At 37.5% G+C, this 27,943-nt stretch overlaps 2 protein-coding genes across 2 annotated transcripts; both read left to right on the top strand.

Annotated features, from left to right (window-relative positions):
* The first annotated feature begins 45 nt into the window (after positions 1-45).
* LOC127952130 (zinc finger protein ZFP2) lies at positions 46-27,720 on the top strand. Its single transcript, XM_052550439.1, has 9 exons — positions 46-466; positions 1,380-1,467; positions 1,603-1,705; positions 1,800-2,370; positions 2,869-3,143; positions 4,390-4,520; positions 4,606-4,723; positions 8,426-8,932; positions 27,214-27,720. Exons 1-9 carry the CDS (start codon positions 249-251, stop codon positions 27,438-27,440), a joined length of 2,238 nt encoding a protein of 745 aa, XP_052406399.1. The 5' UTR covers positions 46-248; the 3' UTR covers positions 27,441-27,720.
* On the top strand, positions 10,754-23,223 carry zgc:113210 (uncharacterized protein LOC541387 homolog). The gene is made up of 9 exons (XM_052550351.1): positions 10,754-11,199; positions 11,389-11,519; positions 11,609-11,720; positions 12,209-12,403; positions 16,408-17,420; positions 17,516-17,585; positions 17,660-17,834; positions 22,310-22,472; positions 22,637-23,223. The coding sequence occupies exons 1-8, from the start codon at positions 10,938-10,940 to the stop codon at positions 22,470-22,472; spliced, it is 2,121 nt and encodes a 706-aa protein (XP_052406311.1). The 5' UTR covers positions 10,754-10,937; the 3' UTR covers positions 22,637-23,223.
* Positions 27,721-27,943: the final 223 nt, after the last annotated feature.

Below are 27,943 nucleotides of genomic sequence, written 5' to 3'. Positions count from 1 at the left end.
GGCACTCAAACGGCTCCGTTTCAGTAGATGGAGCTAATGCGCCATATGTTGATACATCATTTACACTGAACTAAACGTGGGAGAAACATAGTGGGAGAGTGAAAACAGTTGGTGTAAGATGAAAACTGTGGAAGTAGTTTATTTGGCATTATAACGTTAAAACATACGACTAGCTTAAGTATATGAATAGCAGTCGACTCTGTATATATCTGTAAGTTCCTTTCGATAGTTTGTGGAAATACTGGGAGATGCTGTCCACTCTGTGCTCTTTTCAGACTCAGTTAGAGTCCATCATGGAGACACTGGTGCAGACAGCTGTGTCAGAGATAGGCAAGCTCGTGGATGTGGAGTGTGAAGTGTTGTTTTCGGAGGTGACCCGCAGCCGCTGTGAGATCAGTGCACTGAGGAAGAGACTGAGGCTGATGGAGGGACAAACACCCTCAGACAGCTACACATCTGACACGAGGTAGTAACACCTTTTGCAATTTATTTAGCATGGAATTGCATATACTTTATGAGACAAATATATATACACACACACACTGACACACACAACTCTATGCAGCCTCTGCTATGCAGTCGTATTACATATAATTAATATGCAACCATCTAAATAAATAAGTCAAGGCCATGAAGCATACTAATTTAATTTATACTCTGAATAGTTAAGATTGTTTCATGTTTTTAAAAGAAGTCGCTTATACTCACCAAGGGTGCTTTTGTTTAATACAGTAAAAAGTAGTAAAATAAAAATAAAAAAGTGAAATGTTAGCTACAATTTATAATGACGTTTTCTGTTTTAATATAATTAAAAATGTCATTTATTTCTGTGATGGTAAAGCAGAATTTTCAGCATCATTACTCCATTTTTCAGTGTCACATGAAAGCATACGAATATGCTTATTTGCTCTTTCTTATTATTAGCAATGTTAAAAACAGTTGTACCGTTTCATATTTTTGTGGAAACTGCCATAAACTTCCTTTCAAAGCTTTGGGTAAAGAAGTTTTCTTTTTTTAGAAATGTATACTTTAATTCAGCAAAGATGGATAAAAGTGATAAAAAAAATAATAAATGCTGTTCTTTTAAAATGTAATAATAAGAAATGTTTGGTTAGTAGCAAATTAGCATATTAGACTGATTTCTTGAAGGACCATATGACACAAGTTCAGCTTTATCTTCATACGCATAACTGTATTTGAAAATATGAAAATAGAAAAGTTACTTTAAATTAAGTATTTTTCACAATATTGCTGTTAGTAGTTTTTTGCTCAAATAAATGCAGCCTCGAGCATAAGGCACTTAAAATGTAAAAACATATGATTTATTCCAAACTTTTTTTTAACACTAGTGCATAAGCCTGTTATTTTTATTTTATTAGTGAATGTGGCCAAGAAGAGATTCACTGTCATTTGAACAGGTGTAGAGGCCTAAGAAAAGACATCTCAACAGTACTTCATCAAGGCCAAGTAAGTTCTCTTCTTCGTGTGAATATACATATTAACTGCCTTTAACTATTTGAAAGCACACGATCGGTTGAAAACTGAACGTTTCTATATATTTCATACAAATATAAGATATAATGTGATGTCACAATGTCTAAGGACAGTCCACAGCAGAAGTGTGAGGTAGACCAGCCGGTCAGTATGATAAAGCAGGAGCAACAGGAAGTAGATGTTTGCATTGGTCAAGAAAACAGTGAAGCAGGTAACTAACTGTTGTTTAATGGTGGATCATTTTAATTTCCAGTGTTTCTTAATCATTTATAACATCCACTTACATTACTCTCACTTAACCACAGGAACCCAGTGTGCTGAAGCTGTGAGCCTGTCACCCATCAAGGATGCTCTCAAAACCGTTCCTCGTGTTGGTCGAGGAAGTAGGGAAAACGCGACCGCAAGAGTCCCATCTAAAGCAGAAACAGGAGCAGGAACAATCACAGTGGCGAATCCTGAACCAAACATGTCTTTCCATAAGAGTGCATCAGACTCCACAAGAACACACAGTGCCAGCACTATTTCAGGAGACAAGCGTTTTGTGTGCTCCTATTGTTCGAAGAGGTTCAGGTGTTTCAGTCAACTTACCATACATCAGCGGAGTCACACAGGTGAGAAGCCATACAGGTGCATGCTCTGCGGAAAGAGCTACATTCAGAAAGGACACCTGTACACCCATCAGCGCACCCATACCGGAGAGAAGCCGTATCTGTGTTCACTCTGCGGAAAAGGCTTTATTCAGAAATGCACGCTAGACATGCATCTGCGGAGTCACACTGGAGAAAAACCCTATTCTTGTGCAAAATGTGGGAAAGGGTTCACAACCAAATTTAATCTTAACAAACACTTGTCGTGTCAGACTTGCAACAGCATTAATTAATGACAATGAACTCTAGTCAGTGTGCTGATATTAGTTTCAAACTGTGTTGATTTGCACTCTTATGAACACGGAGATCATTTTAAAACGCTTTGATTCATGTGGCATCAGATCAGAATTAAAACCAAGTCTGAAAACAGTTAAACTTGTTCTATTAAATGTATTTATTTATTGCATTAAACACATTAAGATAAGATAATTCTTCCATCATTCAAAAAGGCACATTTGATCACATTAATAAAATATACTCTTGTTCTTTTCCTACTGGTAGAAATATTTTTTTTTTTCACTGATGTTATTCTGAATTGTTGAAAAAAATTTTTTATCGTATTTTCTATACAGTGTTGTACGGTAATTCGTCCCATGATTCCTTTCAGCCAAACGCTATTTATGGTTTCAACAGAAAGATTGTACTGAATACAGGGCAGTGACTGCCAAAAAACCCCAGCTATATTAAGAGTACAGTGGAGCCTACATTTTCTCCAGACATTGTAAAGCTTCCCGCGAGCGACGGACATCATGAATACTGCTGATTTTCAGACGCAGCTAACATCCATAATGGAAATTATGGCGAGAACCGCTGTTGTGGAAATAAGCAAACTTTTCGAGAAGAATTCTTTGTTGCTGCGTTTACAGATTTCACGCTGTACAAACGAAAATGAATCTCTGAAACAGAAATGTCATTTTCTGGAGAATGAAGTTAAGTCTGCACGGAAAAGCGCTGGAAAGGTGAACGGGACACGAGCTCCGATCAGTCATCCGGGACTTACAGGTGATTTTTTTATATATATAAATAACGCGCGTGTTGCTACTGTGCATTTGCCTAAATTAAATGCAGCAATAGATTGTCACATGAGGATGTGCCTAGGCTAATTAAAGACCAGAACTGGTCAACTGGAGGCTGTGTGTTCATACCCCACAAAGGATAATGTTGGTGCCCTTGAATAACTTAAGGGACTGTCAGGGTTGCCAGGTTTTCCTAATAGAACCCTCCCAGTGGCTACTGAAAATGCCCAATCGCGTTTCAAACTGGTCCCCCGATAAAATACACGTTGTTGTGTTTTTGCCGGGGAAACCCTGTTAAATTTTTCATTTTAAATTTGTATTCAATGGGTTAATATCACGTAATTGCGGTCGCTTCAACCCACGGACACGAAAAACAACCGACGGCAACAGTTAATGAAGACCAATTCCGCGGGGAAAACCGCGGACTTGGCAACACGGGGGACTTTACTGATGAATTGTGCTAACGGATACTGTAGTCTTTGCGTTAAGTGATGTAATGTTTAGGAACCGGTATCTGTTCCGTGAATAATACAGATTAGTGAACATTATTTGATTAATTGAAATGCACAAACTTTCGAAGATCACTTTCACTTTGGGGTCCATATTCGTCCTTCTGGAAATATAAATAGAAAATAACGTTGCATTCTTCAGTTTCTATCGTGCTTTCTTCATTTGATGACATTTTTACGTTTGTCTGATGACTTTTTTTTTTTTTTTTTTTAAACCATCCTGACACAATACAAATATTTTTAGTAGGAATGGACCAAGAACATAAGCTCATCCTGTGTCAGTTGTGTCATGTTTTTATGAACCTTGTCTGAGATGGTTCTCAGATGGTCCACCATCCTCCAGTTGATGACCTTTTGCAGCTATGGAAGTGTCCAGTTGTTTGGGTTGATTCAGTTATTTTAATGAAATCTCATGAAGCAGAATCCCATTTTAGGGCAGGGCATTAATGTTTTACAATACAATGTGAAAATTGTTTGATTTTATTGCAAGCCATGCCAAAATTGTATGATACGACTATTGCAGTGCATTTATTAAAAAAATGACAGGGTAAAAATACTGTAGCTACCATTTTGAGTTTCATTGTATTGTAAGATTATAGTCAGTTTCTTTTGGCCAGAGTAAGAAAAAGCACCGCTGAAATCTTTGCAGACATTATAAAGCTCTGTTTAGGATGTGTTATTATAGGAGTGGTTTAGCCTAACTAATGCCCACATGTTCAACAGACACCGAGCGCCAGCCCACAATTGACAATGTCTTTGGTAAGGAATGGTGCATGAACCTCTGGAGACACGAGGAGTCACATGTTGGTCAGAAGGACGACACACACCTAGATTCTTCCGTCAACACAGAAGAGGTTGGTCTCACATACTGCTTACAATTTTAAAAAACAATGTCAGAATTCATCTTACTAACTCCTTCTGAATTGTCAATTATTTTAGCCAATAAATTTGCTGGATGAAGAAACTGATGTGATTATGATTAATGAGGAGACCCTGAAGGATGACAGTTGCACTGGGAAAAATAAAACAGAGGAAGACAAAAGTAGCAGTTTGAGAGGTTTGTGGAGAGAGAGCTTTAACAGCTAGTATTAAAGGGATAGTTCACCCAAAAATTCAAATTTGCTGTCAATTACTCACCCTAAGGCCATCCAAGATGTAGATGAGCCTTTTCTTCAGTATAGCAGTAAAGATTTTAGGCTTAAACCATGGTCCTTGGTTATTCATAAAGTGCAAATTAATTACTATCGGTCTCAAACTGAAGACTATAGTGAGTCAGTGATAAACGCAAACGTGAACTGAGCACTTGAATGAAGGGGTTAAAAGGTCAGTTTCAATGGTATCGTATTGTTTATATAAAAGGTGAGTTAAGACTAGGTCATTCACTTTATTATTCTTTTGTAGACATGTAAAAAATCCATGTTTTATATCATTATTGGTCGCTTTAAGAACATACATAAACACAAACGAGCTGGTGAATATGAGGCGCCGTGTAGGATTTAAATCAAACTTCGCTTATCAATACATACATAAAACACGTGCATATACACCTATAAATTACTCGCATATACATGCATACTACTGAATGTTCAAAAATACATATATAAAATACACGTGAACACTAATATGAAATCGATACCAATACATATAATGTTAGCAATGTATGCATACACACTTGTGAATAACTTGCGTATACATATAAACTTGACACGTGCATACACCTACAGACACTCACATATACATATTAACTTGATCCATGCATATACACCTATTAAACACTCGCACATACATATAAACTCGCTGCATACAAACACAACTGCACATACTCGCACATACATATAAACTTGATCAGTGCATATACACCTATTAAACACTCGCACATACATATAAACTCGATGAGCGCATACACATCCATAAAACACTCGTGCATACATAAACAATAACATTTACTAACGTATACAGTTCAGATGAGAAAAACATGTGTACATGTATATATGCGAGTGATTTCATATGTGGATGTGCGTGAATTTTCAGTATAAACGGAAGGCATTTCAGTGTAAACGGAAGGCGTTTCAGTTTAAAAGGAAGTCGTTTAAGCGTGTACGGAAGTAACCTGTCTAAATACCGCATTTGCAATCATGGACCGGGATTGTGTTACACCTGAAGCATTTTGCGGAATGTTCTTTTTTCGCCCACTATTATAAGATCAATTACCATCAGTTTGTGTGGCCTGCTCACCTGCAGTCTCTGCCTGCAGTCAGAAACACAACCTGAATCGCTCACTTTGTTTCGGCCTTCGAGCCCTGGTGGCATACAAAGCATCAATAACACCGCAAACGATGCGATCATCCGCCGGCGAAGTTCACGGACCGTGATATCACACTTGTCAGTGGTAAAGTAACTGGCAGTTTCGATCTAGAAAAAGGTGAGAATTTCACTTCTATGCAATCTTCACGAAATAACTTCCAAACGCTATGCAAGTTAACGTTACACACACACATACACAGAGGGAGAGAGAGAGCGAGGGAGAGTTTAACTGCCTCTAGTTAAAAAATATAAAATGTGTTCCCAACTAAGTCCCAAGTAGTGAACTTAGCCATTTTCAGAATTAAGTGTTTAAGCTATTTGCACAGAATCGGAATATCATAACTTCATAATATAGTGAGTATGTTTGCAAATATTTTGAACAAATAAAATAAAAGCGATCCATGTGTCATACAGATCTATCGTGGCTGTGTTGTCACATGACAAGCATGACGCGTCGCCATGGAAACATTAAGGCGGTACATTCTAAAATAACGGTCGCCTAAAGAAACTCACGCTGGGGCTCACTCATTTGCGAAAGGGTTTTATTTCTGAAAATGGCTAAGCTCAAGAGGGACTGGGACTATTTCGTGAAGATTGCATAGAAGTGAAATTGTGAAATTCTCACCTTTTTCTAGATCGAAACTGCCAATTAACTTACTGCTGACGAGTGTGATATTATGGTCCTTGAACTCGCCGGTGTTATGAAATGTTCAGTGTCTGAGATATTTGGTGTCATTGAGAATAAAGAACTATATATAAAGACTCGTATGCAGTAACAACTATTTAACTTTTTTTTCTCCTTAAAAAAGGTTTCACATGGAAGTGCATGAGAGCCTACAGTTCAAAAAAAAAAACCTTGTTTGATACAAATTTTGTATTATTAACCAGTTTTAAAGTTTTACTACATTCTGTACCTGAAATCCACAATTTTGAAATCAAGATAATCAAAGGGTAATCAAATCAAGCACAACCTAATAAAACTTGTTTCTTGAATAAAGGGTATTGTAAAAAAAAAAAAAAAAGAGCATGGTCTGTGGACAATTCATCTCAAAGTGCACCACAATTAAAGACAAAAACAAAGTGTATAAAGACATTTTACAACCTTTTTTTAACTATAGAGTACATTTTATCTACTAAATGTATCAGTTTTGGGGAAAAAAAAATTTATCAAGAATCTTCCAGTTCATGTGTGTGTGTGTATATGTACACATATATATATATATATATATATATATATATATATATATATATATATATATATATATATATAAAACATTCAGATTTCGTTTTGTTATTAAAAACTTTTTTTTTTTTGAATGATTGAGCAAACGATTAGGAATGACACAGATGCCTGTCCATAATTGCAAATTTGGTTACTTCCGTTCACACTTAAACGCCTTCCGTTTACACTGAAATGCCTTCCGTTTATACTGAAAATTCACGCACATCCACATATGAAATCACTCGCATATATACATGTACACATGTTTTTCTCATCTGAACTGTATACGTTAGTAAATGTTATTGTTTATGTATGCACGAGTGTTTTATGGATGTGTATGCGCTCATCGAGTTTATATGTATGTGCGAGTGTTTAATAGGTGTATATGCACTGATCAAGTTTATATGTATGTGCGAGTATGTGCAGTTGTGTTTGTATGCAGCGAGTTTATATGTATGTGCGAGTGTTTAATAGGTGTATATGCACTGATCAAGTTTATATGTATGTGCGAGTATGTGCAGTTGTGTTTGTATGCAGCGAGTTTATATGTATGTGCGAGTGTTTAATAGGTGTATATGCATGGATCAAGTTAATATGTATATGTGAGTGTCTGTAGGTGTATGCACGTGTCAAGTTTATATGTATACGCAAGTTATTCACAAGTGTGTATGCATACATTGCTAACATTATATGTATTGGTATCGATTTCATATTAGTGTTCACGTGTATTTTATATATGTATTTTTGAACATTCAGTAGTATGCATGTATATGCCAGTAATTTATAGGTGTATATGCACGTGTTTTATGTATGTATTGATAAGCGAAGTTTGATTTAAATCCTACACGGCGCCTCATAGGTGAATCAATTATTTGAACCAGTTCATGAAAACCAACTGTCCAAAAAAAAACTGTTTGCAGAAAAGATTTAATTAAATTAAATTTTTTTGCACCGATTCATCGTTTTGCTTCATAACACCTTAATATATTGCCAGGAGCCCCAGGTATTCATTTTGCGTTTCCTCATATGCCTTTTTTTGACTCTGAAAGTGACGGTAACCATTGATGTGCATTTTATGAATCACCAAGGACCATTGTTTCATCTTAAAATAACAGTTTTTCTGTCCTACTGAAGAAAAAATCAACAGCAATGTTTTGTTTTTGGGTGTTCTACCCCTTTTTGCCTTTTTTTAAATTATATTCAGATGTTCATGTTTCATTACTTAAATTACAGGATCTGCAGTGACCAGTGATGAGAGATGTGTCGCCCAGAGCTCTGATGATTTTATCACATACACGGTACCTTCAGATGACCAAGTCCAGTTGAACGTGCACCAGACACCAGCTGAAGAACAAGCTCTTGATGGAGCTACACATGCAGACATCACAACAGAGCCCGATCTGAGCCCTGATGTGGGATTTATTCCTAATAACCTGAATTTCAATGAGACAGTTACACTGTATAAGAAATTCAAGTGTGTGTTCTGTGGCAAAACATTCGAGTATTTAAGCCATTTGACAAGACACATGCGAAAACACTCCGGAGAAAAACCTTACATCTGTATAGTATGTGGTAAACGGTTTGCTCAGAAAACATATCTGACAACTCACCAGCGCACTCATTCTGGAGAAAGGCCGTACTCGTGCGTGGAGTGTGGAAAGAGCTTTTCTCAGAAATCTTCTCTTAATGTACACCTCCGAAGCCACACTGGAGAAAAGCCATATAGCTGCTCACACTGTGGTAAAAGCTACGCCTTCAAAATTGCGCTTCGAACACACCGATGTTAAAACAGAAATAAATGGCTTCTGGTTATTGTCTCCTTAGTTTTAGTGTAAAACTTTTGTCTAGGTCACTGGTGGTGGACGAGGAGACACTCCCCTTTCATGTAAAGTGCTTTGAGTGCTTAGAAAAGCGCTATATAAATGTAAGGAATTATTATTATTATTATTATGAAATATCCTTATCTGTTGTTATAAAATAAATGTAAAAGATAAAATTGGGGGGGGGGGGGGTCAAAGTAGTCAAAAATGCTGGTAGTTTGTTTAAATGTGTTAAAATATAATGACTAAATGTAATTTCCATTGATTACAGGCATTGCTTTACTTTTACCCTCTGCCCTCCTTGAAACCTTTTACATTGCACCATTGTTTTATCTACTTTACAGTTTGTGTATAAAATATTAGTTTTTTTTTTATATCAATGTGTAAAATAAGTGCTACCTTTTTGACTTGAACAGATCATTAAATGTTTAAGCATATTTATATTAATCATCATATCAAACTAGATATATCCTTCATTTGAAGACTTTCACAATAAAATTCACATCAAAACTTTCAATTTTATTCTATTCTCATACACGTCAAAGACTTCACCATATTTTCATCCAGTTGGACCGTGTGGTTTAAACTTTACATATTAGTGCTCTTGTAAAGCATATTTGAGATAGGATAACTAAACAGCGCACTTCAACTCTTGTCCGATGTATTACAGTTCTTGGAACCAAATGTGCCCTTGTTACAGTGTAATTATACTTTTATTTTATTTAACTACATGTACTTATACAGTACAGACCAAAAGTTTGGACACATCTTCTCATTCAAAGAGTTTTCTTTATTTTCATGACTATGAAAATTGTAGATTCACACTGAAGGCATCAAAACTATGAATTAACACATGTGGAATTATATATGGAATTATATACATAACAAAAAAGTGTGAAACAACTGAAAATATATCATATTCTAGGTTCTTCAAAGTAGCCACCTTTTGCTTTGATTACTGCTTTGCACACTTGGCATTCTCTTGATGAGCTTCGAGAGGTAGTCACCTGAAATGGTCTTCCAACAGTCTTGAAGGAGTTCCCCGAGAGATGCTTAGCACTTGTTGGCCCTTATGCCTTCTGTCTGCGGTCCAGCTCACCCCTAACTCTCGATTGGGTTCAGGTCCGGTGACTGTGGAGGCCAGGTCATCTGGCGCAGCACCCCATCACTCTCCTTCCTGGTCAAATTGCCCTTGATGCCTTCAGTGTGACTCTACAATTTTCATAGTCATGAAAATAAAGAAAACTCTTTGAATGAGAAGGTGTGTCCAAACTTTTGGTCTGCACTGTATATGTTTAGGGTTCGGCTTAGGGTTATTTGCATGTAACTATGCTGTTATTATAATAGTAAGTGCGTATAAAACCCTCTGATGGGCCTCTATCACACAACCAATGATTGGATCCATTGCTGTATATTCTATTTTATATTGACCAACTACAAAGCTCATCCTGTATGATAAAGAATTTGGTAAAATTTTACCTTAGGTGTCCATATTACACATATTATACGCACTTACTATTATAATGACAGCATAGTTACATGCAAATAACCCTAAGCCGAACCCTAAACATATACACTATCCAGTGGTAGAATCCAGTGAACAACCATCAACCGTCACAATCTCATCCATTTCATGCCGGTTTAAAGGGGTTTTGTTTAGGAGCAGTCAAACATTGCTCAAGTAAACCGAGATAACGGCATTCCAGGTGGACTATCGACTAGAAACCTCTACGCGATGGTTTACGGTAATGCATCCCATGATTCTTTTCTGCCTAACGCCATGCTTTGTTGCCATCTACATAAACACCAAAGGCATCGTAACGCCATTGTTTGTTTGAGGTAGAAATAAACATCTATATTAAGACATTAATAGAGCTGCAGGGTCAGAGGGCGAGTATTTACATCTTTAGAGTGTCCCGTTAAAGATGGACATCACGAATACTGCCGAGTTTCAGACACAGCTAACATCCATAATGGAAACGTTAGCGAAAACGGCTGTTGTGGAAATAAGCAAACTTTTCGAGGAGAACGCGTCTTTCCTGCGGTTAGAGATCACACGGTTTACAAGCGAAAACGAATCTCTGAAAAAGAAATGTCTTTTTCTGGAGAATAAACTTCAGTCTGCACGGAAAAGCGCTGGGAAGATGAACGGGACAGACTCTCCATTCAGTCATCCGGGACTTACAGGTGCGTTAATGTTCATATTCAAGTCTTTTCACATGCACAAATTGACATGTGTAGATAAACTGATGTTAAATGCAAAAAAAAAAAAAAGTGGCGGGAAAGGACTTATATTTTAAAGTTGGAGATCCATGCAGACACGTTGTGCCTCTGACTCTATAATAAGTTACGCACCTATGTCCACATGTTCAACAGACACTGGACATCGTCCCGCAATTGACAATGTCTTTGGGAAGGAATGGTGCATGAACCTCTGGAGACACGAGGAGTCACATGTTAGTGAGCCGGAGGACACACATCTGGACTCTTCCTTCGTCATAGGAGAGGTTGGTTCCACAGAAAGCTGTTTTATGTACACTGAGTTCATAAACAATGTCAGAATGACCATTTCTGTTTTTATTTTCAATCTTTTTAGCCAGTAAACTTGCTGGAAGAAGAACCGGACATGATCATGATCAAGGAGGAGGCATTTGACGACTGCTCTTCAGAAATAAATGAGGAAGACCAAGATAATCAAAGTGTGAAAGGTACGCAGAGAGAGAACTTTGTTTATTAATTGGTCATCACCTCATCAGAAGTGTGATCAAAAAATACACATGCACTACATACATTATGTGCATTTTAATGGCTAATGATTAGTAAATTACTGCACTATCATGAAACCCTACTGTTGTAGACTGCAAAAGTTGTGGAACTATAAAATTTATTTATTTTTTTTGGAAGAATGTGCAGAATGGATTTAAATATGTTAATCAATAGTGAAACATTCAACGATGATGATAAATTGTTAGTAATAAATCATCAAAAATGTAATAAACCTGCAAGTGGCAGGTGATGTGTATAACAATACACTGGAAATAACTGATGCAACTTGAAAAAATTTAATCCAAAATTATAGTTTAAATGTAACTGTAATTATTTGTAAACATTTTTATCGTTTAATTCCATTTGGTTTAAGCTTAATCCTTATTGTTTAAACTTACCCTCATCGTGGGATCCTTCCAACCCCCTACAGGCGCAGTCCAAGAGGAAATCAAAAAAATTCTCCCAGAGTTGGACTTAAACAAACTTCAGAATGTGGTCAGTCATCTTTCATTAGTGGTGGGTGTGGAGAAGACGGAGGACCTCTCCCTAGTGGAGGTGTCTGATCTTCAGGACTTTCTGGAACCAATACAGTGTCGAAAACTTGTGAAAACATTAAAACAAAGAGGTAAGAAAAAAAAACGTATGACCTGTTGCACATTGTATGGTGTTGCCTCGTCATGCACTTCACTTTGATAGCCACTTTAAAGAATTGGGTTGTTTCCATTTGTTACCACTTTTGCACAATTGGCCCACGTGGACACTGAATTGAGTGAGTTTGACCTACAGGTGTGGCCTTTGAAAACATTTGTAAACAGTAGTGGCCGGACATTCTTTTTGTTTTTGAAACCAACTCTTACAGGTGCATTTGGTCAGCCAACCTTCCTTCAACTTCAGCTAATGGGTTTAGAGTGGATTTACAGGTAATTCTTGTGCATGTATATCTAATGTCTTTGTCACAGAATTGGGGGATGGTATGTCATTGTCTCCGAGGTGATTATGGGGGTGTGCAATATCGCCAGACCACCGTTTTATGCTGTTTACATGGCCAATTTTCACCCCATTTACACCTGGCATTAAGATGCACCATGGGTGATCAATCATAAGTAGTCAGTGCTAAACAAAGGAGTCAACTGGGTCCAAAACCACAACATGTGTGAATTGTATATTCTAATGTCAAGATGTGTTCTTGGTAGCAACAAAGGACCACTTAATCAACCAAGGCACTAAAACTAGGCTTTAAAACTGTAAATTTTACATGGACACCTTTTGTTTTAATCGGAATATAATATCATTCTGTTTGATAATTCCGAATGTAGTTTTTACAGGAACGCTATGTAAAGTTGATGTGCGCATTTATATGCCACAAGCATCAATATCAGAGCTCAAATATACAGTTTCCCGCTTTTCATACATACTGTTCTCCTGCTATTGCTTCTTTTTGTTTTTAAGAGTAGACTTAATATTTATCTATTTTGGGTCCTAATTAGGAGATGACAAGCATGTGGAGCATTGTACCGTGCTGCTTTTATTAATCAAACAGTAAAATCTCTAATATCGGTGGCCAAAACAAGCCTTCTGTTGGATGAGAGTATGAATTGAGGACTGAAGGGAGGTTTTTCTCTTCCACTTCATAGACGTTGAGTTGAAGGAGAATTTTGGAATAACATGACATTCATTCTACAAATACAACATTTTGTTCCATGCATCATCACGCCATCTCTGTTATTGCACATGCACAGAACTTTTAAGTTTTGGTTTGCAATCTGATCAAGCGTTACATGTCCTTTCGATTGGATCAGAAAAGGTCTACACCACCCCTGTGTTTGTTGTTGTAGTGTGAACTGTCAAAATGGAGGCTTTTGAAAATGATGACGCATGTTTAGTCATGTGACACATGTTGTACCAACAGATATGTATTTATACCAATATTATCCCTGTTATGTGTTATTCATATTCACACTATTGCAAGAGATATGTTTGTACACTCTTCATATCACAGTCCTGCAAAGGTGAAAGAAAATGTACTTGCGATTGCGGTTTGCTTCTTGTAGATCAGAGATACAATCGTAAGTGCGACTTGAACGCGTCAGTGAATGGTGAGATGTTTTCCTAATATATGATCCTGCCAGAAGAGTTGCATGAAAACGTATCATGTCTGTTCCGTCTGTATCGTCTCAATAAGCTTTTTTGCAGCTTTAAAGCAAATTAAATGTTTTTTCTTGAGCGTTTCAGTGTGGATGAGAAACTTTAGGAAAAAAACTTGAAAATGCTAGTGTGGACAGAGAGCATTTTAAAATGAAAACAGTTTTCAAATGTATCCAGATTAATGTAGATCTATTCTTGTGTGCAGGTAAATGTAGCTACTGAATCTAAAGTTTTTAATTTTCTTAAAACCCATTTTAGGTGAATTTGGAAGACATTTCTGACCATTAAATTGATCGTTTGTATTTAGAACAGCCTCTTCATCTTCTACGGCCTGTACTTTGTACCAGCAATCATTCAAGAACATGAATTCTGATCTTGATCACGCTCTTTCAGCGGGTTCAGCATCACAGACAGACCAAACTCACAGCCCAGTACAAAATGTGAATTCAACATCTGATCAAACATGTTTTTAATGTCTGCTCCATCCAGTACATCATCCCAGTGTACTTCAGCGACATCTCCGTTTGATTTGAATCTGCCAGAATCTCCAAAAACCTCAGGTTCCCAGTCTTGTGTTCACCGTTCTAGTCATCGGGGGTGATTCAGCCTGACATTTGTTTAAATCCAGTTTCCTTTAAGAAAGAGAAAAAACTCCATCTAGAATCAACTGGGAAAGATGGGAGACCAAGGCCAGAACGCTTTGCTGTGCTTCGTTTAAAAGACTAGTACCACAGGAAGTTTACAGGGAATGGTCAGGTGCTGTTAACTTTGATGGCTCCCGAGGAAAAAATGCACTACCTAACATCCTGCGGAAAGCAATAGCAGAAATTCCCACTTTTAAACCCCACCCCCCTTTCCACCATTTACAAATATTTGACTCTTAAAAATGTATTGCAAATGAGGTCCGTTAGACCCTGTTTACACCTGGTATCAAGATGTCTTGGTTGATCAGATCACAAGCAGGCTGTTTTAATCTGTCTCTTTTGTCCACTTCTGACCACTTTCTTGATTTCAGGGGAAAGTCTGTGGGTGGGTGCATGTGTGGGCTTTTTCTCATCTTTTGATCCAATATTGTGTAATAAGTTCACACCTTTTGCTTATGAATGTAAAAGGAGACCTGTCTTTCGTGGCTTTTCAAACGTATTCGACCACATTAGCCTATGCTATTCAACCAGTTCGGTCAAATGCATTTTCAGCTACCTCTAGAAATTGTGGAAAGTGGAAAATGCTTAAAATGTTTTAGAGCCCATTTACACCTGTATTAGTTGTCCACTTGTGATCGTATAAACAAAGATGCATCTTAAGGTCAGGTGTAAATGAGGCCTAAATGTGTAGAATTTTGGACTAAAACTAAAATGGGTCATGTTAGCTGAAGTGGAAGTACAAAGTATAGTGTTCATAAGGGTTGCAAAGGGGTGACATTTTTACGTGAAGTTTCCAAAAATCCCTGGAATATTCCCCAAAATCCTGGAAAGTTTCCAAATTTACTTTTTTTGTAACCCTAGTGTTCATCATTTGAATTTGTGTCAGAATATTATTATTACTTTCATCGTATGAAAGTATCAAATATTAAATCTTGTTTTTTCAATTTGTAAATGTACAGTTAACAGTGTAAACACAACCCCTTGTATATGTTTTTTTTTGTTATACATAGCAGATGTGACAATAAATTTATTATGTTACCAAATTTGATGAATCCTTTTCTTATGTTTTAAATCAAGTTTTGAGTTGGATCAGTAAAAAATATATAAATTTTTTACATTACATTTTGTCTCCTGTTTTCTAATTGTGCCATTTCTGCATTTATTGCTGAAATAATAAATTGCTCTTTAAGTTTACACATCACCTTACTTGATTGTTTATGGATTCAAAACCCTAATTGCTTTTGTGACAGAAAGAAAACAGCTCTGATTGAATTAGAAATTATGTGCTTTGATATTTGCATTTCAAAATATTGTTTCTTACACTGACTGAGACATACCATGCTGCCTAACATAGTGTGACATTGCATGAAATTACAAGATCTTTCTCTTTCACAAGTTTTCAAAGGCCACATCTGTTTTCTCTCCAAAGCTTGTAGAGATGGTCTATTTACAGACTGATGTTCAAGAAATGTATTTAGGCTAAACAAATTTATTTAGAATTCAGAGCAATTAAAACAAAGGGTCTATGTATGCACACATTTATGTGTGACGTTTATGTACAAACATTTTCATGAACAAAATCAGGATTCGTCAATAACTTACAAAAATGTATTCTAAATTCATGGAAAAATGTAGAAACTACCAAAACCACACATGAACATAAAAACAACTTCTTTGGGTGGTGCTATAAACGTGTTTAGTATTTCATTAAAGCAATGAGTCTTAATGCAGTAATGCAAAGATTTACTGTTAAATGATGTTTGAGGCCTCTGAAGAAGGTACCTTGTTGGCACATCAACATATTTCAGTTTCTCTTTATCTCTTTTAATGATCCCCCAAGAATCCATCGGTCAAGTGGATGGAACACCTAACGAGACGACGCTTACTCCGTTATCACCAAACGAGTCCCTTCCTGAACGGCCCTTCATTCCTTCATTCATCAAGTCCAACTGGCTCAGAAGTTTCCAGGTTCCCTGGAACCGCATGCCAACAGCTCTCGCCCAGGCCACGTCCACTGGAGAGAGGGCTCGACCAGGACCGAGAAGGGAGTTTGTTAGGATTGTGGTGGCAGCCATGCAGGCCCACTGTCCAAACCCAAACTTAGCCGCTTGTGGGGAAGTGGCACGAAACATTGTGTGTACATATCCCCTGACTTTCGGAGACATTTCTGAGGAAGGAGAACAACTAGGAAATGGCTTCAGTTGCTTACAAAGACAACTAAAAACTAGGGTAGAACATGTGAATAGAGATGTTATGGAACACAGGATTCGTCGACCTAGAAGACCATCAATGAAAAGAGATGGAGAACAGGATAACTTAATGAGGACAAAAGTCAGATGTAAAGTGGACAGTTACGGATGTATTAATTGGCAGCCATCTTCCATCCCAGAAGGAGAGTCGGCAGAATCTCTTGAAATGAAAAGGAAGGTTGTGGCAGAGATTTTTCAGTCTGCAGGGCCAAAAGCTGCCGAGTTGCCCAATGTAGATGACTTAATGCAGCAGACGTATGTTTACCAGCGTCACATGATCAATTCGTGCCCACCTCCTACCATCAGTGAGATTGAGGGGCATTGGCCATTCCTGTTCACCGAAAGAGGTCTCTGCAGGCACTTCAAAATCCTGACCGGGATTGACATCAGAAGCCGCTTTAACGAAACTCTTTTTGATAAATCCAAGAGAATACTGAACTACTTCAGCAGACAGAGACTGAAGTGGAACGGAGAGATCCAGAGCATGCTAAGTGAGATCGACGATGCCAATGCAACAGATAATAACAAGATTGCTATGTCAGCCATCCTGTTAATGATGAAATACTTTAAGGAAAAGGACAACGCTGTGTTCATCTTAGCAGATGTCAGTAACTATCAAATGTTACAGTTCTACTTAAGTTTCTTAATGGGTTTTGACAGAGCTTGAGTGTTCAAATGGTTTTATGTTCTGCTTTTAAGGAAAACTCTACCAAGACGTCCATCGAAAATGAAATGAGCTTACCAGCAACGCCCCGGCTCATCATGCTTGGTAAGACAATGCTACACTACAAAAGGTAGGTTTTTTACTTGGACATTAATTTATAGTCATTTTTCATATTTCAGGTGAGACATTGCTGACTTCGTCCAAGTGGTTTGTCAGTATTGAGGGCAAAGTAACACACACTATAGACGACCAGCTGGACTTTGCAGCGGCATTGTCGGTTTTCTTTGGGTGCTTCTACGTTTTTAACATAGAGTATGAGGAGTCAGCCAGCACCACCCTGGAGTTCATTCAAAGGTGAGTGCTGAAATCCGACCTGCAATTTTATGGTGACTAATTAAACACTGTAACTAACAGTTAAGCTTATTGGTTTGTTGATAAATTATACATAATTTATCAGAATTTCTTTTATGCAGGGTAGGTGATTTGGCTCAAATTTTTTTTTTGTTTATGCTGGTTGAAAGTCCCTTTCACACTGCCATTCCGGCAAATACAGGGGTTAAGTGTTCCGGCTTTCACACACAACCCGTAAAGATCCCGTAACGACACGTGACATCAGGGCGTGATGTGTAATGTACGAGTCGAAAACATTAGGCATGTTATACTTTCACTGAAGCAAGCGAACGATCTCTGCGTCAGCGCGGAAAGTGAGGAACTAACTGATCTCTGCTTCATTACAGTTTGCACATATTTTTTCGACGCGAATGTTGATCTTCCTTCAAAACAGCCGGTAAAAGAGTCGCGCGATAACGCACGTCATCACTTCGACACGGAATTAGATCTGACTTTTGTTCACACAGCGCTCGTCCCGGGTTGAACCCCGCAATGTTACTAGGTCCCCGACCCGGGTTCAATGCGGGAATCAATCCCGGGCGTAGTTGCTTTCACACAGAAGGCGACCCGGCAACGTTCCGGCAATATGACGGGTCCGACGTGCAGTGTGAAAGTGGCTTAAGTAAAGTGGTCTAAATGCATTTATATCATATGTGGAAGGAGTGGGCGCATAAAATCTTCATCCAATCACATCCCTCGGTCTGAGGACTACAATAGGCTCTCCAGCCTGCCTGTCAATGTATGTATTTGCATATTTCCATGCACCGTTCTAGTAGACATGATACACCATCAGTGCATTCTATTACAGTATTGCAGAATGAGCAAGACATAAATTATTATTGTAATAATATGTGCTTTGTACTGTTGTTATTTTATTTTTTTACCAATGAATGAGACGTTAAGTAATCTGACCGCAGGAGTCTGTGTGTGTTTTTATATATATATAAGGACTGGTAAGCGATTCAACTTTAATTAATTACATGATGCGGTGATTAATTAATCATACAGTATTGTTCAAAATAATAGCAGTACAATGTGACTAACCAGAATAATCAAGGTTTTTAGTATATTTTTTATTGCTACGTGGCAAACAAGTTACCAGTAGGTTCAGTAGATTGTCAGAAAACAAACAAGACCCAGCATTCATGATATGCACGCTCTTAAGGCTGTGCAATTGGGCAATTAGTTGAAAGGGGTGTGTTCAAAAAAATAGCAGTGTCTACCTTTGACTGTACAAACTCAAAACTATTTTGTACAAACATTTTTTTTTTCTGGGATTTAGCAATCCTGTGAATCACTAAACTAATATTTAGTTGTATGACCACAGTTTTTTAAAACTGCTTGACATCTGTGTGGCATGGAGTCAACCAACTTGTGGCACCTCTCAGCTGTTATTCCACTCCATGATTCTTTAACAACATTCCACAATTCATTCACATTTCTTGGTTTTGCTTCAGAAACAGCATTTTTGATATCACCCCACAAGTTCTCAATTGGATTAAGGTCTGGAGATTGGGCTGGCCACTCCATAACATTAATTTTGTTGGTTTGGAACCAAGACTTTGCCCGTTTACTAGTGTGTTTTGGGTCATTGTCTTGTTGAAACAACCATTTCAAGGGCATGTCCTCTTCAGCATAGGGCAACATGACCTCTTCAAGTATTTTAACATATGCAAACTGATCCATGATCCCTGGTATGCGATAAATAGGCCCAACACCATAGTAGGAGAAACATGCCCATATCATGATGCTTGCACCTCCATGCTTCACTGTCTTCACTGTGTACCGTGGCTTGAATTCAGAGTTTGGGGGTCGTCTCACAAACTGCCTGTGGCCCTTGGACCCAAAAAGAACAATTTTACTCTCATCAGTCCACAAAATGTTCCTCCATTTCTCTTTAGGCCAGTTGATGTGTTCTTTGGCAAATTGTAACCTCTTCTGCACATGCCTTTTTTTTAACAGAGGGACTTTGCGGGGGATTCTTGAAAATAGATTAGCTTCACACAGACGTCTTCTAACTGTCACAGTACTTACAGGTAATTCCAGACTGTCTTTGATCATCCTGGAGGTGATCATTGGCTGAGCCTTTGCCATTCTGGTAATTCTTCTATCCATTTTGATGGTTGTCTTCCGTTTTCTTCCACGTCTCTCTGGTTTTGCTCTCCATTTTAAGGCATTGGAGATCATTTTAGCTGAACAGCCTATCATTTTTTGCACCTCTTTATAGGTTTTCCCCTCTCTAATCAACTTTTTAATCAAAGTACGCTGTTCTTCTGAACAATCTCTTGAACGACCCATTTTCCTCAACTTTCAAATGCATGTTCAACAAGTGTTGGCTTCATCCTTAAATAGGGGCCACCTGATTCACACCTGTTTCTTCACAAAATTGATGACCTCAGTGATTGAATGCCACACTGCTATTTTTTTGAACACACCCCTTTCAACTAATTCAACTAATTGCCCAATTGCACAGCCTTAAGAGCGTGCATATCATGAATGCTGGGTCTCATTTGTTTTCTGAGAATCTACTGAACCTACTGGTAACTTGTTTGCCACGTAGCAATAAAAAAATATAAGAAAAACCTTGATTATTCTGGTTAGTCACATTGTACTGCTATTATTTTGAACAATACTGTACATCAAATTTGGAGAAATTACTCCCAAAAGGTGATTTAGTCATTGTGTAAAGCATCAAACAGAGATTACAAAAAGGTTTCAGAAAGTAATACTTTCTGTGATAAAATTTATTACATATAGGTTCGAATTAACAGATGTGGAATTGTATACATAACAAAAAAGTGTGAAACAACTGAAAATATGTCATATTGTAGGTTCTTCAAAGTAGCCACCTTTTGCTTTGATTACTGCTTTGCACACTCTTGCCATTTTCTTGATGAGCTTCAGGTGATGAGCTTTAGTCACCTGAAATCGTTTTCACTTCACAGGTGTGCCCTGTCAGGTTTAATAAGTGTGATTCCTTGCCTTATAAATGGGGTTGGGACCATCAGTTGTGTTGTGCAGAAGTCCTGCTGAATAGACTGTTAGAATTTGTATTATGGCAAGAAAAAAAGCAGCTAAGTACAGGAAAACGAGTGGCCATCATAACTTTAAGAAATGAAGGTCAGTCAGTCCGAAAAATTGGGAAAACTTTGAAAGTGTCCCCAAGTGCAGTCACAAAAACCATCAAGCGCTACAAAGAAACTGTCTCACATGCGGACCGTCCCAGGAAAGGAAGACCAAGAGTCACCTCTGCTGCGGAGGATAAGTCCATCTGGTTTGCGTTTAGTTGGACCATCATTTATTTTTCAAGAGGACAATGACCCCAAACACACCTCCAGGCTGTGTAAGGGCTATTTGACCAAGAAGGAGAGTGATGGGGTGCTGCGCCAGATGAACTGGCCTCCACAGTCACCGGACCTGAACCCAATCGAGATGGTTTAGGGGTGAGCTGGACCGCAGACAGAAGGCAAAAGGGCCAACAAGTGCTAAGCATCTCTCGGGGAACTCCTTCAAGACTGTTGGAAGACCATTTCAGGTGACTACCTCTTGAAGCTCATCAAGAGAATGCCAAGAGTGTGCAAAGCAGTAATCAAAGCAAAAGGTGGCTACTTTGAAGAACCTACAATATGACATATTGTGTTGTTTCACACTTTTTTTTATGTATATAATTTCATATATAATTCCACGTGTTATTTCATAGTTTTGATGCCTTCAGTGTGACTCTACAATTATCATAGTCATGATAATAAAGAAAACTCTTTGAATGAGAAGGTGTGTCCAAACTTTTGCACACTCTTGGAAGCTTCAAGAGGTAGTCATCTGAAATGGCCTTCCAACAGTCTTGAAGGAGTCCCCCGAGAGATGCTTAGCACTTGTTGGCCCTTTTGCCTTCTGTCTGCGGTCCAGCTCACCTCTAAACCATCTGGATTGGGTTCAGGTACGGTGACTGTGGAGGCCAGGTCATCTGGCTCAGCACCCCATCACTCTCCTTCTTGGTCAAATAGCCATTGTTGCCTTCAGTGTGACTGTAAAATTTTCATAGTCATGAAAATAAAGAAAACTCTTTGAATGAGAAGGTGTGTCCAAACGTTTGGTCTGTACTGTATATTTAAATAATTTATTCCTTGTATGTATGTACTGCAGATTATATATATTTAACAATGTAATAATATTTAGTATTTTCACATCTAGGCGGAATATTTTTTTTTTCATTTGTACTACTGTCTGGAAGTTTTTTTTTTTTTTTTTTTTTTTTTTTTTACTGAAATCATATCGAACCGTGACCCCCGAACTGAGGTACATACCAAACCATGACATCTGTCTGTGTACCATAACCAGCCCTACTTATAACCCCTTTTAAACTGTGTTTTGGTGACTGAAATAGTTGTAGGCCTTGCAAAATGTATGTTTTGTTTAAAAATGTATCTACTGTTCTTTAGGTTCTTCGTAAGGATTAATCCTGAGGGGACTAAATGTACCTCAAAATCAGGTACAAGCCGAAGGACGGGTTCAGCTGTCCAAAGGAAACCCCAGAACTTTAATACCCGCGTTGCTACGTTCATGCAGAGGCTTTCAGAATTCGAGTGGAAAACAACAAGTTAAGTAAGTGTGAGCGGTTTTATGAAGTTGAAAAAATGTTTATAAAATTTGTCAAACTTGTCGTTTGTTATTAAAAGTATGTGATTTAAACACTTAAATGTAAACCTGTAATGAGTTATAAGGGGTGTTCTTTAACAGCTGACAATATTTTTTTTCATGTGTTTCAGAATTGACTTTATCCTGACCCTGCTCTGTATACTACTTCTACTGCTATTATGATGAGTTACTACTTAAAGGGAAACTCCACCCCAAAATGAAATTTTTATCATTAATTACTTTACCCCCATGGTGTTCCAAACCCGTAAAACTTTGTCTTCATAACACAATTTTAAGATGTTTTGGATGAAAACCGGGAGGCTAGTGACTGTCCCATTAACTGCCAAGTAAATTACATTGTAATGGTCCAGAAAAGTATGGAAGACATCGTCAGATGGCAGATGAACTATTCTGACGATGTCTTTCATACTTTTTTGGACCTTGACAGTATTACCTGGCAGTCTATGGGACAGTCACAAGCCTCCCGGTTTTCATCCAAAATATCTTAAATTGTGTTCTGAAGACAAACAAAGTTTTACAATTTTCATTTTGGGGTGGAGTATCCCATGAAGTGACAGTTTTTCACATTGTGATACCTTCTTTTTTACTTTATCACTTACACTGTTCTATTTGAATGTTGCTGGAATGTTTATACTATAAATATTTTATTATGTTCCTTTAAGTCATTCATGCAACAATAAAAAAAAAAAATTATCAACTAATGTGTTTTTTTTTTTAAATTGAGGAATAATATGATTACAGTGACACTATAATGTTGTTGTACCACTTTATACAATAGCTACAAGTAGATTACATAAGATTTTTTGTATTGTTTACTGTAGGTAATCCAAACAGTTCTGTAATTGCAGTAACCTACTGGTAAAAATGGAAGTCTTAACTGCTCTTTTAAATGAACAAGTACAATAATATGTACAGAGACAACCCGAAAAACAAAGATGTTTTGCACACGGATCCAGCCCGTCATGAAACCTGGTGAGTTTTCCCTTAGTTGTGTGAATTTAAACTTTTTCTGTACTTCGTACCTGAAAGCTATGCTTACCTATTTTACATAGATCACTAGTGTTTGTTGAGGAGAAGTGTGATATTTAGTAAAACTTGCCTGACAGATGATAAATAAATTTGGTGAAAGAGCCATAGCCTACAGACTCTTGTCAGATATCGGTCCCACTTAATATTAGGTGGCCTTAACTACTATGTACTTACATAAAAAAATAAGTACAATGTACTTATTGTGTTCATATTGTATTGTAAAACACCTTTGCTGCTATTGAGGTGGGATAGGGGTAAGGTTAGGGAGAGGGTTGGAGGTATGGGTAAGTTTAAGGGTGGGTTAAGGTGTAAAGTATGGGTCAACAGTGTAGTTATAAATGTAATTACAGAAATTAAATACAGATGTAATTACAAGTAGTTTTTTTAAAATATAAGTACAATGTAAAAACATGTATGTACACAATAAGTACATTGTACTAAATTATTAATTAAAATGTAAATAGTAGTTAAGGCCACTTAATATAAAGTGGGTCCCAGATATCAAAGAGAGATAAGGTGGGCTAGTTTGACACCACAGAAAGCAGTTAAGCGTTATACAAAAACACTCACTATTTGACATGGAATTTGTGTGTGTGTGTAAAATTCCATTTGGAACACTCGCACAAATGAACAGACCTTCCCTAGGAACAGTTGACAAGGTAGGCCAGAACCATTTTGGATACGACCAATCAGAAAGTCTAATTCATGCGAGCTCTCTATACGGTGGTATACGGTAATTCATCCCATGATCCTATTGTCCAAAATGCTAGATATGCTATGATTCTATTCTAAGAAATATACTGAATACAGTGCCATTGCATGTTGAGAATATAAAAGCAGCTGTACATTGACAGTCAGATCGAAGGACGGGTGTTTAAAACACACATCACTGATAAATGGTCCCGTAAACAACGGACATCATGAATACTGGTGATTTTCAGACGCAGCTAACATCCATAATTGAAATGCTCGCGAAAACAGCTGTTGATGAAATAGGCAAACTTTTCGAGGAGAATTCTTTGTTGCTGCGGTTAGAGATTTCACGCTGTACAAACGAAAATGAATCTCTGAAACAGAAATGTCATTTTCTGGAGAATGAAGTTCAGTCTGCACGGAAAAGCGCTGGAAAGATGAACGGGACACGAGCTCCGATCAGTCATCCGGGACTTACAGGTGATTTACCTATTATGCACGATAAATGAATCTGTGTTTTGATTTATGCTGTAGGTTTAAAGCCCGCAGTGGGCGGTCCTCATCATTGTGCCCTGGAATAAAGCTTTAACCTTACTCCAGGGGCCAGGGGGACTATTTCTGCAGTAAATAGTAGTTCATCTTAATGAACGGAAACTTTTTGAGTCATTAACCAAAATAAATGAATCCAGAGACTTTCTTTAGGCTACATCAGTAACAGTGACTGTCTGTTGATATATGAGCGAATCAAGGAATCATTCACTCATTCACCAATCAGCTGGAAAACACACAGAGTCATTCATAACCGATACAGTCTTATTTAGGCTATTACATTATATACATTTCTATTAAAAACTGAACAAACGTTTTTCTTCTTCTACCTGTCCTTGTGTCAGCAAATCAACAAGTTTACAAACGAGTTCATTCAGTTCGTTCATCCATCAAGATGTGTTGTTCATTCCCTTAGTTCACAAAAAACACATCTGCTTCTTCTTCAACTATTACATTTTTGTTTGTTTGTTTTTTTCTTCATATCCTGAGCTGGGACCCAGCTGTGGAGTTTTTGTCTATGTAGAGGACATTATATTTTAGTGAATATCTCTAAGACCTCGCATGTCCCAGTTTTAACGTCATACAGGATGTCCTGAAAAGAGCACATTCATGGAAACATGCTAATATTTTGTTAATTGTAATTTAAATTTGATTTATTTTCAAATTGTTGGTCTTAAATCAACATCTCAGGAAAATGTAATGGGGTTGCAAATCAAAATATGACTTCCTCTTATGAAACAGGACATCATATCATACATGTCCACTGTAGAGGACACCAGGATTAAAGTATTTTTTATTTCACATTTTGGGAAACAAAACAACTGAATAGGAAAATAAATAATATATATAAGTGTTCTTATGAAATATTAGATATTATTTTGAAAAATCGGGCCAATTATTACTCACATTATTACACTTTTTCAATATGTTATCCCAACAGCAGACTAATATGCAAATTACATGCAGTCTATATTCTAGATAAATGGGAAACCAGTGTATGGATATTATACACATATTACATAAAGCAAAATGGTATATTAAATAATTTTGTTAGGCTATAGCTTTTATAACATGGTTAAGAATCATTTCAAATGTTGACTATGGGATATATATATATATATATATATATATATATATATATATATATATATATATATATATATATTTTTTTTTTTTTTTTTTTTTTTTTTAATGATGTAATGACATGAACAATTCTAAATTCACAAAGTTTTTTTTTTTTCTGGTTCTCAGGAGAATCATAACCTTGAACAACTTACCCTAAAAACCTAACAACTAGCCTTTTGTAGCATCCAATCTAAGCTATGGCCCTCAAGGTCCACTTTTTTTTTAAGCACCAACCCTGATCAAACACAGGATTACTAGAACGTTACAGGCAGAATTGTTGATGTATATGCAAAAAGTGCTGAATATGCAAGGTCAATAAAATGCATTATTATTCTTGCATTATGAAGTAACCAATACAGAAGCCAGACGTCGCCCTGCATATGACAATGTCTTTGGGAAGGAATGGTGCATGAACTACTGGAGACACGAGGAGTCACATGTTGGTGAGCCAGAGGACACACATCTGGACTCTCCAGTCATCATAGGAGAGGTTGGTCTCACATCCTGATGTTGATGTAAATCAATCAAAGTCAGAATACAGTTAACTAGTTATCTCTTTTACATTCTGCCCTTCAGCCAGTAGATTTGCTGGATGAAGAGCCAGATATGATCATGATTAAGGAGGAGACATTTGAAGACTGCTCTGGGAAAAATAACCCTGAGGAAGATGAAAGTTCCAGTTCGAGAGGTTTGTGGAGTGAGAACTTTATAACAGTTGCTTTTACTTCTTTATTACATTTATTACACTTACACTACGGGGCCGTTGAATGCTTGAATCTGATTGGCTGACAAACGTTCTGAGGTGTGTAATTATTTTCTGGGAAATGCACGGCGAACGGAGTTCCAGGCAGCCCTCTTGACCGCATTACAGTTCCATATCACTTTGCATAAAAAAATTATGCAAAGTAATCTAATAATTCAACGGCCCTTCGTCAATTATTCCTTACATGTTCTTGTGTCATTTGTTGAATTGCAGGACCTGCAATGACCAGTGACGAAAGATGTGTTGCCCAAAACTCTGAAGATTTTATCACATACACGGTACCTTCAGATGACCAAGTCCAATCGAACGTGCACCAGACACCAGCTGAAGAACAAGCTCTTGATGGAACGATCTCTACACATGGGGACATCACAACAGAGCCAACTTTTCATAGTGCACACGACCACACAAATACTTCAGAAGAGAAAAGGTTTGAGTGTGTATTCTGTCGGAGAACCTTCAACAAACTGACCTACCTGAAAGCACACATGCGAACGCACTCCGGAGAAAAACCTTTCGTCTGTACAGTTTGTGGTAAAAGATTTGCTCAAAAAACTTACCTCAGAATACACCAGCGCACTCATTCTGGAGAGAGACCGTACTCGTGCATGGAGTGTGGAAAGAGCTTTGCTCAGAAGAGCTCTCTAAACGTACACCTCCGAAGCCACACCGGAGAAAAGCCATATAGCTGCTCAGAGTGTGGTAAAAGCTACGCGTACAAACAGGGTTTCAATACACACCAGTGCTTCGTTTAGACTAATACATACTGAAGTGAACCATTACTGAATAGTATCTGTATTAAAGTTGCTGTTACAGCAGAGTGTACATTACTGTGCAATATGAACCCTTAAAAATGGCAAGTATGTCCATGTTTGTTCACAGAAATGTAAGTCCCTCAACAGTATTTGGAAAAGTGTTATACAGAGGCATGTGTGCATTGAGTTCACCTTCATTTAGGACCATCTGGATGTGTATATTCATTTGAACCGAGGGATAAACAAACATGCTTAAATAAAGTTGACAAAGTGAGTAAAATCATGCAAAGCACTTTTTATTCAGCTTGGCTGAAAATACACATAGTATTTTTTGTTTGTTTACACATGCAATCTAGCTGACTTTTGAACTTGGAACAACTCAAACTTCTAGAAGCATTGTACAATCTACATAGTACTGAAATTACAGCATTCTGAAAGATCAAGTAGTGTTACTTTACACCAGGGATCCACTTTCCTGCAGAGTTTAGCTGTAACCCTCATCA

This window comes from Carassius gibelio, chromosome B3, assembly GCF_023724105.1.
Source record: "Carassius gibelio isolate Cgi1373 ecotype wild population from Czech Republic chromosome B3, carGib1.2-hapl.c, whole genome shotgun sequence".
In the NCBI taxonomy this organism is placed as follows: domain Eukaryota; kingdom Metazoa; phylum Chordata; class Actinopteri; order Cypriniformes; family Cyprinidae; genus Carassius; species Carassius gibelio.
The sequence above is the reverse complement of the archived record's forward strand: the minus strand, read 5'-3'. Positions and strand labels throughout refer to the sequence as shown.

Excerpts from the sequence above, each read along its gene's own strand:
- LOC127952130 (XM_052550439.1), top strand. The coding sequence starts at position 249 with ATGCTGTCCACTCTGTGCTCTTTTCAGACTCAGTTAGAGTCCATCATG. Across the intron at positions 2,371-2,868 it reads CAGACTTGCAACAGCATTAA|CTTCCCGCGAGCGACGGACA; the intron begins TTAATGACAATG and ends GACATTGTAAAG. Across the intron at positions 8,933-27,213 it reads ATATAGCTGCTCACACTGTG|TTTGTGGTAAAAGATTTGCT; the intron begins GTAAAAGCTACG and ends TCGTCTGTACAG.
- zgc:113210 (XM_052550351.1), top strand. The coding sequence starts at position 10,938 with ATGGACATCACGAATACTGCCGAGTTTCAGACACAGCTAACATCCATA. Across the intron at positions 11,721-12,208 it reads AGATAATCAAAGTGTGAAAG|GCGCAGTCCAAGAGGAAATC; the intron begins GTACGCAGAGAG and ends AACCCCCTACAG. Across the intron at positions 17,586-17,659 it reads GCCCCGGCTCATCATGCTTG|GTGAGACATTGCTGACTTCG; the intron begins GTAAGACAATGC and ends TTCATATTTCAG.